Source organism: Eptatretus burgeri, chromosome 3 (genome assembly GCF_056783735.1).
Source record: "Eptatretus burgeri isolate ZD-2024b chromosome 3, Ebu_testis_v1, whole genome shotgun sequence".
Lineage (NCBI taxonomy): Eukaryota > Metazoa > Chordata > Myxini > Myxiniformes > Myxinidae > Eptatretus > Eptatretus burgeri.
This window is the reverse complement of record NC_140963.1, coordinates 21,411,888-21,428,870: the sequence shown is the minus strand read 5'-3', so window position 1 is coordinate 21,428,870 and position 16,983 is coordinate 21,411,888. Positions and strand designations below refer to the sequence as shown.

General features: G+C 44.7%; 1 protein-coding gene across 7 annotated transcripts in view; it reads left to right on the top strand.

The window, feature by feature from the left end:
* Nucleotides 1-16,983, top strand: part of LOC147029519 (uncharacterized) — a 79,377-nt gene that overhangs the window by 12,709 nt on the left and 49,685 nt on the right. For 3 of the 7 annotated variants that reach the window (XM_085872599.1, XM_085872600.1, XM_085872601.1), the window contains one exon: nucleotides 6,822-6,992. In XM_085872599.1, the coding sequence (XP_085728725.1) occupies nucleotides 6,960-6,992 (33 nt within the window). In that variant the 5' untranslated portion in view covers nucleotides 6,822-6,959. Of the gene's footprint in view, nucleotides 1-6,559; nucleotides 6,993-10,450; nucleotides 10,591-16,983 lie in introns of those variants that run through there. The other 4 variants (XM_085872595.1, XM_085872598.1, XM_085872602.1 and 1 more) reach the window with 3 other exon arrangements.

Here is a 16,983-nt window from a genome sequence, read left to right as displayed (position 1 = left end):
CTGGGCCCTCGAGCATGACTGTGGCATCGGTGACAGAGGTCACTGCCACCGAGGTTAAGTCCATTCATCCTCTGTATCAGGATTATTCAGGGACAGCCTTAGTGGGTGGCCCTGTTTCTGTGGTGAAGTTTAAAGACCAATACCTTCGGGATACTGGGCGACGACGTGTGTTCTCCGGGCGGGGGTAGTTCCGGCCTCTCAGATGCATTATACCGGCGACAATATCGTCCTTCAGGGCATTGACCATGTTGCTGGCTGGTATCCCCTTGCTCTCATCGAGGTCTGGAGTGACATTTTTACGTGTCGAATGACCTGTGCGGTGGTACCCTACTACCCGGTACTGGGGGTATCCTTGCTGATTGGCAATGATGCAATGGCCAGGGAGGAGTTATTGACTCTGACCTGTGGGGTGGTCACTAGATCCCAGAGCAAACAGGCGGAGAGAGTGGCGGAGTCAGACAAATCTTCACTCTGGCCTGAGGCGCCTTGCGCCTCGACTCCAGCCTCCGGCGGTGACGTTGCTTCGACTGAAGTCCACCCGAGCCTCCAGTCAGGCCAACCTCAGGAGCTGGGCTCCTCAGGGACCATTCCCATCTGTGACACGGGGACCCCGGCTACTTGTTCGCCGGTCGGCGAATCCGGTGAGGAGGGTCAGTCCTCCGAGGTGGTTCGCAACCCCAGTTCTGTGCCTGAGGTTTCTCCCGCACTGTCTGCGGTAACCAGTCCAGTGGAGAATCAGCACTTCGATCCCACCCTTGCCACCCTCTGGGAGATGGGAGAAGACTCCGAGCCTGGACGAACAGGCTATGATGTGAATGGTGCAGGTGTGCTGATGCATAAATATTCCCCCAAGAACATGTCCACCACCCAGACGTGGAAGGTACGACAGCGAGCTGTCGTACCGGGGAGGCATCGTCAGTCAGTCATGCAATTGGCCCATGACAATATTTCCTCGGGTCAGGTCGGAGCGGCCAAGACCTTAACCAAGGTCAAGGATCAGTTCGTATGGCCCGCCATGTCGCGAGACATCAAGCGCTATTGCGCTAGCTGTCTATATTGGCCATGGACCCATCACCATCTACTGCGACCACCACCCGCTCGGTTGGCTCAGCCAAGCCAAAACTTCAAACCAGCGTATTCTGCGCTGGGCGCTTCTCGTCTCCGAATACGACCTCACAGTCAAACACATGAAAGGAGTGGAGAACAAACTAGCTGACCTCCTTAGTCGCCATCAATAGACAAGGAGCACCAAAGTTAAGTTTCGTTCCCTTTGTCTCTCTATTGTGGTGCGGGTGATGGGTAAATATGGTGGGGTAGATATTAATGTGGTGTAGTGTGTTTAGTATTGTGTTGTGGATGAACATTGTTTATTGTACAAGAATGTTTACGATCACCGCCATCATATTGCCCTGTGATTTGCAACTAGTACAATAACTGGTTTTAAAATGCCGTCTATCCGACGGGTTTTACTTTAGGTGGGGAGGACTGTGAGAAAAACCATGTTCTCACCAAATTTAGTGTCCCACCCACAACGTCACGTGACCTTTTCAGGCTCTCAGGGATTGGTGGGCTGGTCGGCATGTGGTGGGTGGACCGGGGAGAGCTGCCGGCGCCATTGTGAGGAGCAGACGTGGCTCTAAGATCGCGGGTGGAAAATATATCGCGCGCTCCGAATCGCATGTTTGAATGCGAATTTCAAGTGGTTTTTTTAAATGACTCTCGACAGCCCAGTCGCGCTGATCGTTGATAGCTCCGACTAAAGGATTGAGTTAATCCGGAAGACTGATCATTATTCCCGGATATCGTGAGTGGAGCTGTGAATTGTGCAGTTTGTGTTTTGGAACTTTATTGTTGCCAAGAGTTCTGGCAGATTTTGTGCTGTGTATTCAATTCTGTTACCAACCTTTTGGAGACCGAGCCAAGAAAAGATCGTGCCTACCCCTCGAGGTCGATCTGAAACACAGTGGAAAGCGCTTTATGTTCTCTTTGTCCACACGTGGACTGTTTGAAACTCGGACATTAACGTCAGTATTTCGTGCTGGAAGATATTAAACAGGTGGGATCACGACTATATATATATATATATATATATATATATATATATATATATATATATATATATATATATATATATATATATATATATATATATATATATATATATATATGTATGTACTAGTAAAGGTGCCCGTCTTCGATGGGCGTCACTGGCAACATATGGTAAAAGACAGATAGCATGAATGTATTTTAAACAATATATTATATCATTTTTATCCATTGATTATCATTCAGGTTTTCCCCTTCGACTGTCCCGCAGTAGCTCCACTTCGATGACATTACCACGTAGTTTAGTGACTGCACAACGTGTACCATTCGTGAGTTCCGGAGGATCCATAGAGCGCATTAAAATTACAGGGCACCCGACTTTAAAGTGATCGAAAAGGCTGGATCAGTTTCGTGTACATATTCATATCTTGTAGATTTTAGGTGGCCGGATCAGTTTCGTTTACATATTCATATCTTGTATATTTTAGCTGATTCTGAAACTGTTAACAGCATGTTGATTGGATGGTTCTGTGATTTTCTGCGGTAGTAAACAGAAGTACGACTTCAGCCTGTACGCCACTATGCGGAGACCCGAGGACCTAATATTTCACAACAAACTAAAAACTCACAAAATTTGAAGATATTTTAAATAAACAATTTATTATAATATCAATTAAATATCATTTTTATCCATCGATAATATGAATTGTTCTGTACAGCTATAGTTGTTCTCCTGGGATCTGCGCATCCATCCACGATCTATGTTCTAATGAAGTGCAGTCGGAATAATAAAAATAGCACCGTGCGGGAGTGTAGGTAATCTCTCCAAAGCTCTCGGAAAGCCTTAAAATGCATCACGATCGGTTTGATTGTGAACAGATATATGGACGGATAGACATCGAGACCGGTTTTATTAGGTCATCATGAAGGTACCGCTTGATATTACGCATTTAAATAGAGATATGAATACTCAAGTGAGTTTATTATATGTCTATGATTGATAGCTTATTGACAGCTCAATAACATGAGCAATTTAATAAGGCGTATTGTGATTAATAATAACATACTCTACAAAAGGTTTTACGAACTCATCTTTGTGGTCCTCTAAAAAATGGGAAACATTTTTATTTCTTTTTTGTGCAATAATTCCTCCCATTTTCCAAATTAAGAACATGAACTGTTTAACTACCATAATCATCAAAACGAATTTTGAGGGGCCTCTTAAGGAAGACAATAATATCATTACTATATATGTCAAAGCTTGTTTCATTTCATGCAGTAACAAAAAAAGGGGCGTGCCGAAATATTAATATCGAAGGTGTGTGTGTGTGTGTGTGTGTGTGTGTGTGTGTGTGTGTGTGTGTGTGTGTGTGTGTGTGTGTGTGTGTGTGTGTGTGTGTGTGTGTGTGTGTGTGTGTATATGTATGTATGTATGTATGTATATATATATATGTTATTAAGGATTCAGCAGTGGCGGGATTCGAATGCCACCCAAGTCGGCTCCAATCCATAGCCAGTTTGGGTTTTCGCACCCTCCTCTCGACAGCCAAATGTTGAATATTCGGCGTCACTTAACCACCGCCGTCTCCGGGGTTATAATGCCGGTTGGTTCGGCACAGGCCTCGGGTCACGCGCCTCGAATCGCGATACCAACGTACACCTGGACCTTACCAGTTGGGGGAATAGACCCCAGTTACAGACTGGTTTTGTCAGAGACCGAGCAAATTCTGCCAGTCTGTAACCATTTTGGTTTTTATATCCAAATCGAACGGATCGTTCCTCGGCACGGCACAAATTAATTCAAAGCGGCAACTTCATACGAATCAGTCATATTTATTGGGGACACATCGGGGAACAAGTATTCACGACAATGTTATAATCTATCTATAACCCGTTCTTAACTCGGGAGCTACGGATTATGGGTTTCGAAGGGGACCCTAACGAGATAAACCTTAGACAACATGCAGACAAGACAGAGAGTACTTGGCGATGCTTCATGGACGAGAGGAAAAGTGTCAAAAGGCCTGAATGCGGCTCGTGACTAGCCGATGTCAACGGATTCGAGCTCCCAAGCTCAAACACACCGCGTGGCAAAATGGCGGCGTCATCTTTTTTCTTTTCAACGCACCGCTTGTGCACGCAGCCTCAGCGTGTTCTGACCCTGCGTAATGTCGACCGCACAAGACCGTCAGATGGATGGTGGGTTTCAGCTGGTTTCTCACAAGGTCCAGTACACAATCCAGGCCTGGCCAGTCCACCAGACAAGGCGAAATCGAGGTGTTGGGCTCCGCAGGCTGGGTCCTGGCCGAGGAGGCACCGTTGGCCAAAACCACTCCTCCACAAAGTCGATCGCCCAACTCGGCGTGCAGGCGGCCTCTCCCACTGCCAAAATGGCAGACTCGACGCGCAGGCAGTTTCTCTTACTGCCAAAATGGCAGACTCTGCGTGCTCAGTTTCCCTCTCGCCTCTCGGCCGACTGCAGTTTCACTTCTCCTTTCCCGGCGCTCGTTGCCTCTCTGTTTCACTTCCTCTTTCTCAGCGCTTGTCGCCTCTCAGTTTCTCTTCCTCTTTCTCGGCCGATGGCAGACTCGACCCTCAGGTTCAGGCTGTTCCTCTCTTACAGATCGCCGACCACACGCACCGCAAGTTTCTCCTCCAGCCGATGGCAGATAGACCTCTTGCAGTACCTCCTTCTGCCGATCTTTCGGCTTGCTCTTCACGAAAAACCGATCACGCCACCTCGGCTCTCAGTTTCACCACCGCCTTTCCGGCGCTCCTGCAGTTTCACTTCTCCTTTCCCGGCCACTCCCCTTCTCAGAGCGCTGGGCTGAGTCTATTGTCCGGAGAGAGGAAAGAAGAAGAAGAACCTCTCGGACCACCACCAATGTACGAACAATGATCAGCCTCTTACATCTCCCGACACACATGTAACGTCCATTTACCGAACAACCTGGCTGAACATGCATTTAATGGGGGATCTGGGCTAATCCTATATTTAATAACACACTCAAGGCCATTTCTGCAACAATATTTATATATATATATATATATATATATATCGAACCTGCCAAGAACACTAAAACTGTCACAACTGGATGAGGGTCAGGGCATCGAGGCAGCATTCCGGGTTCACAAAGCCAAATGGCATGACTCCTGCAGACTGCATTATAACAAAACAAAACTTCAGAGGGCTGAGAAGAGGAATACACACCACAATGATGACCCAGAAACCCACAAGTTCACCCGTCAGAGCATTGAACGTGAAACTCATTCAACAGAGACATGCTTCTTCTGTGGCAAATCTGCAGTAAGAGATGCTCTGTGTAATGCATCAACATTCGAACTTGACATTCGTGTGAGGCAGTGTGCCCTCAAACTACAGGACAAACACCTCCTCTCCAAACTCAGTGTTGGAGATCTCATTGCCCAAGAGGCTAAGTACCATGCTCAGTGTCTTGCCTCTCTGTACAATAAAGCGAGCGACACAAAGGCACAATAATCTAATGTAGGCACTGTTAATCATGGAATTGCATTTGCTGGACTTGTTGCTTATATTGAGGAAGTGCGCATGGACAATATGGTTACACCAGTGTTCAAGCTAACAGACTTGCTCTCTGACCGCACTAGCAGCCTTGAATCAGCCAATCAGGCACGCAATCAGCTGCTCACCCAGAAAGGTGGAGACATTGAAGGACTCCCTTCAACACAAGCAGCACTGATTCAGCACACAAAGAGGGCTGCCGACCAAACTGGTCACTGCTGGTCATAGATGATGGTTGCAGTCCCAGAACTCCCATCCCCAGGTGACTAGGGGTGGAAGAAGAAGGACACAGGTGGATGGGAAGTTCACTGGACCACACTGCCAGAAGCGACCCAGGCCTGTCGAGAATTCATATACTGTGGTGGTAAAAAGGGGTGCAGAGGACAGTGCAAATGTGTCAAGGCAGCACTTCAGTGCACTGCCCTTTGCCACTGTGGTGGACTGTGTTCTCGAAACTAACATTACATTTCATTGAAAACCTGTAATATTACCATGGAAGGCCTTACCTGGTTAATAATGGAAGGATTGTCGTAGACTTGCCCTCACCACTAACATGTCAAACAACAATGGGACATGCACTATTGATTTTCAAGATACAGCATAATCTCATGAACTGTGTGCTCATATAAATAAATTACCAAATTTTATAAAGGTAACATTGCGAAGACTGCATTGTACTCTCATGAATATGTTAGTTTCAAAACGTGTACATGTATAACTCCAATATTAAATGCGTTTATAATTTTACTATTATTTATTTCCCTGAAAGCTCGATATATGTAGTTAGGTAGTTGTTAGAGTAGTTATAGCATGTTGTAAATAGTACCACTGCATTCCTCATCCTTGAAAATGTACGATTAGCCACCATTAGCCATTAGGTAGTCATTAGGTAGATTAGCCATTAGGTAGTCTTGAACCTGAGCTACTGGTAAAATAACAACCGGTGGTGGCCATTTTGGCCACAGGACAATTCTGCGAAGATATAGCTAAATATCTTCCTTCGGGCATGCTCTAACAGTGTGCCAAAGCTCATGCTTGTATCATCAAAGGCACAATCCATTCCCATATCTGCCGGACTAGATAATGATGTTTGATAAATATTTCTTCACTTTTCACTTGTAAACATGATATTATTACCTTGAAATAGCCCTGTATCGGTTGTGCCAAATTATCAATCCATCACAGAAGTGTTTATGAAATTGTAAGATTATCACATGGACAATATTACACACAGGCTTCAAGTTTTGCCGACTCGATCCACTCAAAGGCAGCTGTGCAGGCTCTCTAAAACGCTTCTTCTTCAACAGCAGCAGCCAGAATTGTGAGGTGTTCAGCTACAGTGGTTGTGGAGGCAACGACAACAATTTTGGCAATGCTGCCTCCTGCAGTCGTCTCTGCGGACAAGGTGAGACAGTGCCTGTCTGCTTTATATGGATCTCTCATTCTGCTCCTTGTTTGTTACCTCCACCACCGAAGGTGTCAGAGGTTATGTTTTCACCCCTGTCTGTCTGTTTATTTGTCTGTTAACAGGATATCTCAAAAAGTTATGGATGATTTCGGATGAATTTTGGTGGACAGGTTGGGTGTGTGACGAGGAAGAATTAGTTTGATTTTGGTGAAGATGTGGATCTTGATATGAATACGAGTTTTTTTATTTTTTTTTATTTTTTTATTTTTTGTTTAAGTGATTCTTCACCATTGAGAGAAAAACAATATTATATATAGCATAGTTCAAAAAGTTGTGGATGAGTTGTAACAAAAGTTGGTGAGGTGGAACAATTGGAACAAGCAGTATCTCCCTCCTCCCCCCTCCTCCCCCCTCCTCCCCCCTCCTCCCCCCTCCTCCCCCTCCTCCTCCATACAAACACACACACACACACACACACACACACACACACACACACACACACACACACACACACACACACACACACACACACACACACACACACACACACACACGCGCACTTCTAATTAATGGTACAGTATCGGCACCAAAAAAAAAAGGAAATAAAACTATACCTCGCTAAGGCACCAAAATACAGGATTCAAACAGACCATGTGTATATCATGTGAGGACTTGAGGCAGGTACAAGCTGCTCTTGGGCTGGGGTTGTACAGGGCTCGGGCTGCTGTGGCACAGTATGATGTGCGGCTTAAGGAGCGATGTCGACGAGGATGCCAGAACACAAAGGATTGGCAATGAGTGGCGATGTCTATGCTTCTCTCCAAAATCATCCTTCTGTCGGGAGTGATGAAACTGAATGAGTCAGAGAGGTCTTCTCCAAAAGGTCAAATAGTCCAACTCCAAATGGTGCATGAATGCCCTTTCCATCTCTGGGTCCGCCTTTATGGGCAGCATGGCCTGTCATTGGTCGCCTACTGTCTGTGTGCGGTGCCATCTTCAGGGCCGTCTGGACCGATGGGGCGGTCCCTCGCAAAAGTGTTCTGCCCTTCTTCAGGGCTCTACAGCTCACTATCTTACCATGGCCTGCAGCTCTTGGCCAAAATGCTCAGGTTGTTGTCATGGAAAGCATGAAGCGCTTTCTTGGTGCCTTTTGTACCGAAGTCCTCCACTTGGCCTCACCTGTACAGGAGGTTTTACACAATTCAACTTTACCCTGTTCTGCTCTTGGGTTTACAATCACCACCTCCTCGGTGTAAGTTTTACCATATGACTTATCCCCGACAGATACCTAATACAAGAGTAATTATATCCTTCTCAAAATTATGGTCCATGCTATATTCTGACCACATTCCAGCTATGGATCTCTATCCCTACCCCCCCCCCCCCACCCTGCCATATATAATATTCAATTATCTAATGAAATATATTAACAATGAGCATTACATTCTATGAACTAGTGTAAATTATATGGTCACACAAGTATACACAGATGATAAACCCTTCACTTCAATGCAATAAGTAATCATAAAAATAACTTTGCATTGCTCTGTCAGCTCCTGGAAGAAGTTGGTTCTTGAAGCTCTCAGTCTCCCGATCAGTCCTCGTCGCCAACTATGGTGTACGATGTGCAGTGGAACACGAGAAGCAAGAGTGTTAGCATCAACTCCGCTTTATTGCGCGTCCCGATGTACATTCCTGCCACCCCTTGCGGGCGAGTCATGATATACGAAAACCCAATCACGTGATACAGCACACTAACCACTCCTAGGCTAAGTACATAACAAAGCTAGCCTCCAAAGCCAGCAGCAGACTGCATATCCTTCATTCCAAGTCTTTTAAAAAATAATCTGAATTACTACTGACAGTCTACAAGGCATTTATCTCTATCTCAAAACAGCACTGGTCTCTTTTATGGGCTTGAGCCCCAGCATCACATCTATCTCTTTTGCAATCTGTGACATCCAAAGCACTCAACTTTATTGGCATTTCTCACAATGATACTGAAGCACAAGGCCTGCTGTGCTAACATTGTACATTAGTTATTGGCATCTCTGTTTTTACCACCTCTCCTCTCCGGTCTTACTCCATCTGCTCTCAGCCATTTACCCTCCCTAGCTCCTCCAGGATGCACTCTTTCTTCCAATAACCACCACCTGGTGAAATCCACAAAATCCAGGCTCCCTTCACACCTCCACTCTTTTGTTCCTCTTTTTTTGACATTTATAAAATTGCTTTCCTGTGACTGTTCAATCCATTTCCTTCCTCCTGGGCTTCAAGCAGTTCATGTACTACCACCCCATGTCATCATTCATCATTACCTGCAAACTTTTCTACCCTCATTAACCTGACCTAACTCAAACCTCTTACTTGCAGGTAACCCCCCTTTTCTCTCTCCTCTTTTTCTCTTCAATCATTATTATCCTTGTTGAGTCAAAATGTGGCCCCATTGCCCTACTGTCAGTTTATTGTCATTACACCATCTGTCATTTCACTCTTCGATGAGCCTCGATCTTGGATTGAAAAAGTCTCTGCACAGAGAAATATGCACATTCAAACACAACATTATGTTACTGACGTTTTTTGTTCAGATCATAAATGAAAGTGCATGCTTTTAAAGCAGTGCTATCAGGCTGCAGAGATTAAACAGAGGGGGCTAAATACGGTTTATGGTTGCTCAGGCGAAAGTGAAAACTTTCTCATTTTTAGCAATGCTTTATTACCAACACACCACATCCACAAAGCTTTGTGGTGAGGATGGTAAAGTATCACATGTATAATATGTGTATATATAATATGTTTGTATATTTATCATGTATGATTTGTCATGTGTATGATGCGAAACTTCATACATATGATCGATTAGCCACAGGGAACACAGTTTTAATTTGTTTTCAGTCATCTTTATTGATGCAATTTCGTCTTTATGTGCACAAAAGTGGCTGTTATATATACAAATGATTAATCAATAAAGTTATGGATAATGGCAATGTATGTGACATAGGGTACGTGGATGATATGGGCAATAATAGCAGTGGGTCATAATAGTGTGTTCAGTTAACGATGGTATATTTTCTTGTTCAGAATGAGCGTGTGAGGTGAGACTATGAACTCTGCGAGTGCTGTTCTCATTCATGAAGGAAAGGCAAGTCCAGGTTGGGCACAGACAGGCAGAGTGACACGATTCGGCAAACGCCTTGTCTATATTTCTACAGTAGAAGACAGACAACGGTTCAAGTGCACACTTTGGACAGTGCGGGAGGAAGATGGAAGTTTCAGACTCAAAACTTCTACCCTTTTCAGTATCCACAACACATTAGTTGTCCTAATAAATGGAAGTCTAATAAATTAGAGCGATAAAGGAGGAGTTAACGCATTAAAAAATACCATCAAATGGCATTCTGTGTGTGATTCAGCTTTCAATTTGGCCACGATTATGCAGACAACAAACGTTACGCAGAAGTGAACGTTCTGCAGACCACGTAAGATGCTTCAGCCTCAGGCGAGACGCACGATTCGGCTGAAAACCTCCGCAAATACACAACGTCGTGCCAGTTCAAACGTTCACTTTCAATCGGTGGATGCTGCTGCAGAGAAGGTAGGCTGTCTTTGTTTTGCTGTGGGTTTGCCTGAAATGGCAGTGCGAGCTAGCTTTGTGTAATCTTTATTTAGTTTTTTTATTTATCTTAACCAGCCTTGGTAGTGTTGTGGTTAGGGCATCTTATCTGAGTCTGAGAGGGTCGGTAGTTCGAACCCAACCTAGTTATACCAAAGACGTTTAAAATGGTACCTGCTGCTTTTTTGCTTGATGTTCAGTATTTAAAAAGATATGGCACAGACAAACTTGTAGGTTGGTAATCATAGTGCAGGTTTTGATGATCCTCGTTGCATCCTCTTGTGTCAAAAGTTCCTTGCAAGGGAACGTATTATTATTATTATTATCATTATTTATTTATTGATAAAACAGGCCTAATGTGAGTAACTTGAGGTAGAAGCACATGCAACAAATGGTTAGAACCTATCTGCTCTGAGTCTGGGGGGAGATCGGTGGTTTGAACGTACGAATCTCGACCTCGTTGTATTATATCAAAATACGTGCTGCTTCCTTGTTTGAGGCTCAGCATTTAAAAAGAGTAGAGCATCGACAAACAACCATAGGTTGGCAAGCATTGCGCAGACTTCATCGTTCTGATGGCCTCTTCCTGTGTGGAAGTTTCTTGTGTGGGAACTCGATGTAAAACTTTCACCGAATTCGGTGTTTGGTAGGATGGCTTGTTCATTTCCCTGTGCACGTGAAACATAAAGTGGGGTTAAACACAAATTGGTTCACTCTGTTCGTCTGTTTCCAGATTTCAGTCAATGATCACTCTGTAGAACATGAATTGGACAAAAAACCTGCAGTTTAGCACTACTTTGGCTCTGAATTTAGAAAAATGTATGTAATCTCTTCTTGATCTCACATGCGCTCTGAATAAGATTTATTTATTTATTTATTTATTATTTATTTATTTTAACTCTGCTTGAAAAATTTAAAATCATTTAAAAACAGGAAAATTACAGTTTTTAAGGATGTCATAAAGGACACAAACAACAGGCACAAATAACTTGTTTCATCTGCAACCTGTGGCTGCTGATTGCATAATTTCTGGAAGTGCAGCTGTGCCACTGATGCAATGTCCCTGTGACCAGTAAACTGGTACTAATTTTGCCGACCTCAGAAGGACGACTGACTGAGTCAACCCACCTGGTGTTGTTTCAATGGAAAACATGGGCTCAAATTCAAGACCCTAAGATCTCAAGCCATCCACCTTAACCTTTAAGCCAACACCAGGCAAACAAATAACTCATTTAATCTGTCAAATACGGTGGTGCAAAAGATGGTGCATCAATGGCGGTAAACTTCCAAAAAACAATTTCTTTTTCTACAAACCTTAAAACTTCTTTATTTGAATTGAATTATATACTTGAACACTGTAAAACACAAATCGTCTTCTTGGCACTTCCAAAAACCTGTTTTGCAGTACTTGAACAAAATAGTACACCATTTTACATCATCACAACCAATCAAATTCACCTCTCGCAGGCCCATGTCCTTTTTTGTCTCAAGACTGCGTGTGGGATAAGGTGTTCTTATAAACTCCAGTTGATCATATAATCCTGATTGAAAAATAACATCAAACTAAGAAGATTCATAAATATCTTGTGAGATGGTACTTAACAAAGTAGTCGCTAAGTAGTTTATACCTGTACTCATGACAGAGGGTGATTGATTTTTGGCCTCAATCGTGACAGTAGGTTATGGCATGGATTTTGGCCAGGGTGCTGGACCACGATAGCCCACTTTTGTGAAAGACACCCTGAGATCTTCAAAGTATACAGGCAAATGTTAGCAGATCACGACACCCCGCTTATTAATATCTCTCTGAAGGACCAATAACTCGATGGCGCAACACACATCCAGGAAACCAGCAATCCGACAACTTATCATTGGTTTAGAATTTGAACCCTCGACTCGACAGCTTTTGACTGCTCAAAGGTGAATGTGCTACCCCTGAGATATCTTTTCAACCCATAGTTACCAGACTCGTATTGTAAAGGAACTCATATTTACTCATATTGGAAAGGAACTCGTATTTACTCGTATTGTAAAGGAACTCATATTTACTCGTATTGTAAAGGAACTCGTATTTACTCGTATTGTAAAGGAACTCCGATTTACTCATATTGTAAAGGAACTCATATTTACTCGTATTGTAAAGGAACTCGTATTTACTCGTATTGTAAAGGAACTCTGATTTACTCATATTGTAAAGGAACTCCGATTTACTCATATTGTAAAGGAACTCTGATTTACTCATATTGTAAAGGAACTCTGATTTACTCATATTGTAAAGGAACTCTGATTTACTCGTATTGTAAAGGAACTCGTATTTACTCGTATTGTAAAGGAACTCTGATTTACTCGTATTGTAAAGGAACTCTGATTTACTCATATTGTAAAGGAACTCTGATTTACTCATATTGTAAAGGAACTCTGATTTACTCATATTGTAAAGGAACTCAGATTTACTCATATTGTAAAGGAACTCTGATTTACTCATGTTGTAAAAGAACTCCTATTTACTCATATTGTAAAGGAACTCTGATTTACTCATATTGTAAAGGAACTCTGATTTACTCATATTGTAAAGGAACTCCGATTTACTCATATTGTAAAGGAACTCTGATTTACTCATATTGTAAAAGAACTCCTATTTACTCATATGGTAAAGGAACTCCTATTTACTCATAATGTAAAGGAACTCCGATTTACTCATATTGTAAAGGAACTCTGATTTACTCATATTGTAAAAGAACTCCTATTTACTCATATGGTAAAGGAACTCCTATTTACTCATATTGTAAAGGAACTCCTATTTACTCATATTGTAAAGGAACTCTGATTTACTCATATTGTAAAGGAACTCTGATTTACTCATATTGTAAAGGAACTCTGATTTACTCATATTGTAAAGGAACTCTGATTTACTCATATTGTAAAGGAACTCTGATTTACTCATATTGTAAAGGAACTCTGATTTACTCATATTGTAAAGGAACTCTGATTTACTCATATTGTAAAAGAACTCCTATTTACTCATATGGTAAAGGAACTCCTATTTACTCATAATGTAAAGGAACTCCAATTTACCCATCTTGTAAAGGAACTATATTGTAAATTATTTGTCAGGTCAGGTTAGATCTGTGACCTGCTACAGGTACCATGTAAACCTGTACTAACCTGTTCCATGGTCGGGTTGTCGGCGACTAAACTGTGTCTGTGGATGACCTCCTGCAGTTGGGTTACTTTTTTATTAGGAGGTTGGTGGCAGGATTTGCACTCTGGCCACCGTAAAACCCTTCATTCTGCAAAACACAAAAACGCAAAAAAATCTGAAAACCCACTCCGTGGGAGTACCTCCTGTGCAGCTTCCCTTCGCAGAGCAGCGCACCAGATGACGGGATTGGGGCAAAGCCTTCGGGACCCCCAATCTTTGATGATAGGAGGGAAACCACGGGGTAACATCCCTGGGTCAGATTGCGGCAGAGTGTCGGAGTGGTGCTGAGGTGTCATCCACCAGACGGCGGTCTCCTTGGGTTAACCTGAGGTGGTCCCTTCGGGTGGGTGCCTGGAATGTCCTATCCCTAAGAGAGGATGATCACCTGTCTCTGTTATCATCTGAGCTCAAGCGTTTGGACATCGGGATTACAGCTCTCTCTGAGGTTCGGAGACCGGATTGCGGCGAGATAATGGTGGGTGGTTACACCTACTATTGGTCTGGTCGCTCTGATGGTTACCATACCCAAGGAGTTGCTGTAGCTGTGTCCAATAAGCTAACCCCAATGATAATTGAGGTAACACCGGTCAACGAGCGTATTATGAGATTAAGGATTCGTCACTCCTTAGGTGTCATTTCCCTGGTCTCTGTTTATGCTCCGACTGAGGCGAGTGATCTCACCGTGAAGGATGCATTCTACGCCATGCTCCAGTCTGTGGTTGATCAGTGCCCCAGACGAGATACACTTCTAGTCTTGGGGGATTTCAATGCATCGACTGGAACTAATAGGGATGGTTATGAGGTGTGTGTTGGTCCCCATGGGCCAGGAACTATGAACCAGAATAGCACTAAGTTCCTTGACTTTGCAAGAACTCATGGATTAGGGTGGCTGGTTCATGGTTTCAGCGCCCACAAGCTCATCGCTGGACTTGGTATTCCAACGCTGGCGGTGCGGCAAAGGAGATTGACCATGTCCTCATTGACAGTCGTTGGAGGATGATCCAGAACTGCAGGGTCTACCGGAGTGCTCAGTTCCTCAATACTGACCACAGGCTTGTTGTAGCAACTCTAAAGCTGCACCTTAAATCCTGGAGAATGGTACCATCCCAGCCGAGGCTGGATGTTGGCAAGCTCAGGGATGAGAGAGTAGCTGAGGAGTTTGCGAACAGGCTGAGTGGACACTTGGGGGGTCTGGGTGCTTTGGGGGGTCCTGAAGAGTTGTGGAGTGCCTTCAAGACCACCGTCCTTGATGTTGCCGGTGGATGTCTTGGAACTCACCACAGGGCAAAGAAGAATTTTGTCTCTCAAGCGACACTGGATACCATTGACCAGAGTCGCAGGGGCAGGCTGAATGGCAGAGCTGAGCTGTTCAGGGAGCTGAGGCGTAAAACTGTACGTGCACTGAGGGTGGACAAGGAGGCCTATGTGTGAGGAATCTGTGAGGAGGTAGAGCATCACCTGTGGACAGGTGATTCTCGTCCCGCTTACAGGGGAATTCGCGCATTGCGTTTATCCAAGCCCATCCCTCAGAGCATTGCAGTGAGAGCAGAGAGTGGTAGGCTCTTGACAGAGGAGTCTGAAGTGAAGGCCCACTGGGCCGTTTACTTTGAGCGGTTGTACCAGGCTGATCCCCCAGCTGTCGAGTTGGACGTCAAGGGTGTTACAATCCCTGTTGCTGACCCTCGAATCAACTGTGGTCCACCTTCGCTTGTGGAAACACGGGCTGCGGTGAACCAGTTGAAACGGGGAAAAGCTCCAGGGATCTGTGGCATCCATGCTGAACTTCTCACGGCTGGTGGAAATGCTGCACTCGTGTCGTTGCATGCAGTTTTGTGCTCTGCCTGGAACACAGGCATCATCCCAACTGATTGGAAGAGGGGCCTTGTTGTCCCTCTCTGGAAAGGGAAGGGTGATCGCCAGGACTGCAACAACTACTGAGGGGTGACGCTGCTCTCAGTGCCGCGCAAAGTCTTTGTTTGGATAATTCTTGATAGGGTTCGCCACCATCTGCTTGAGCACCAGCGTCCAGAGCAGTCAAGCTTTACACCAAAGAGGTCAACAATTGACCGTATCCTTGCTCTTCGTGTCCTCACCGAATGCAGACCAGAGTTTCGGCAGGGGCTGCTTGCAGCCTATGTAGATCTCTGTAAAGTGTTCGATTCAGTGAATTGGGATGTCCTCTGGAGGATTCTTGGTCTTCGTGGGGTGCCACAAAAACTGATCGATCTGATGTCTGAACTCTACTCTGGTACTGAGAATGCTGTGAAGTGTGGTGGTACCATGTCTGACTTATTTCCAGTTGTTACTGGAGTTCGTCAGGGATGTGTACTGGCCCCCACACTTTTCAGCACTTGTATGGACTGGATTTTCGGGAGGATGTCGGAGAGATCAAGCTGCAGTGCATTGTTTGGGAATGTCAAGATCTCGGACCTTGATTTTGCAGATGATGCAGTCATCTTTGCGGACACTTTATATATCCTTTTGGGGGCCCTCGAGGTGCTGAATGAGGAGTCGTAGCCACTGGGATTACGGGTTTCTTGGGTCAAAACTAAGATCCAGGCTTTCGGTGACATCTTGGATGCTGCTGTCCTGTCTGTGTCTGTTTGTGGTGAGGACGTTGAGGTCGTGGAGAGATTCACTTACCTTGGCAGTGATATTCATGTCTCTGCTGGCTGTGAATCAGAGGTCAATAGACGTCTGGGTCGGGCCTGGGGAGTCATGGATTCACTGGATCATGGGTTGTGGCGCTGCCGGTACCTGTGCGGGAGGACGAAAGTCCGAGTCTTCAGGTCCTTGGTACTTCCAGTCTTTCTGTATGGATGCGAGACTTGGAGTCTGACCAAGGATCTGAGACGGAGACTTAATTCCTTTGGTAGCAGGTCTCTTCGGAGAATCCTTGGCTATCGCTGGTCGGATTTTGTGTCCAACGAGCGGTTGCTGAGAGAGACTCAGATGAGATTTGTTACCTGCATAGTCCGTGAGCGTCAGTTGCGGCTGTATGGACATGTGGCTCGTTTTCCTGACTCTGATCCTGCTCACCAGATTCTCTCAGCGAGGGAGTCTCATGAGTGGAGGAGGCCAGTGGGCCGACCACGTGCCTCGTGGTTGCAGCAGGTTGACCATTATCTCAAGAAGATGGGGATGGGCCTGGCATCTGCCTGGGGGATGGCCAG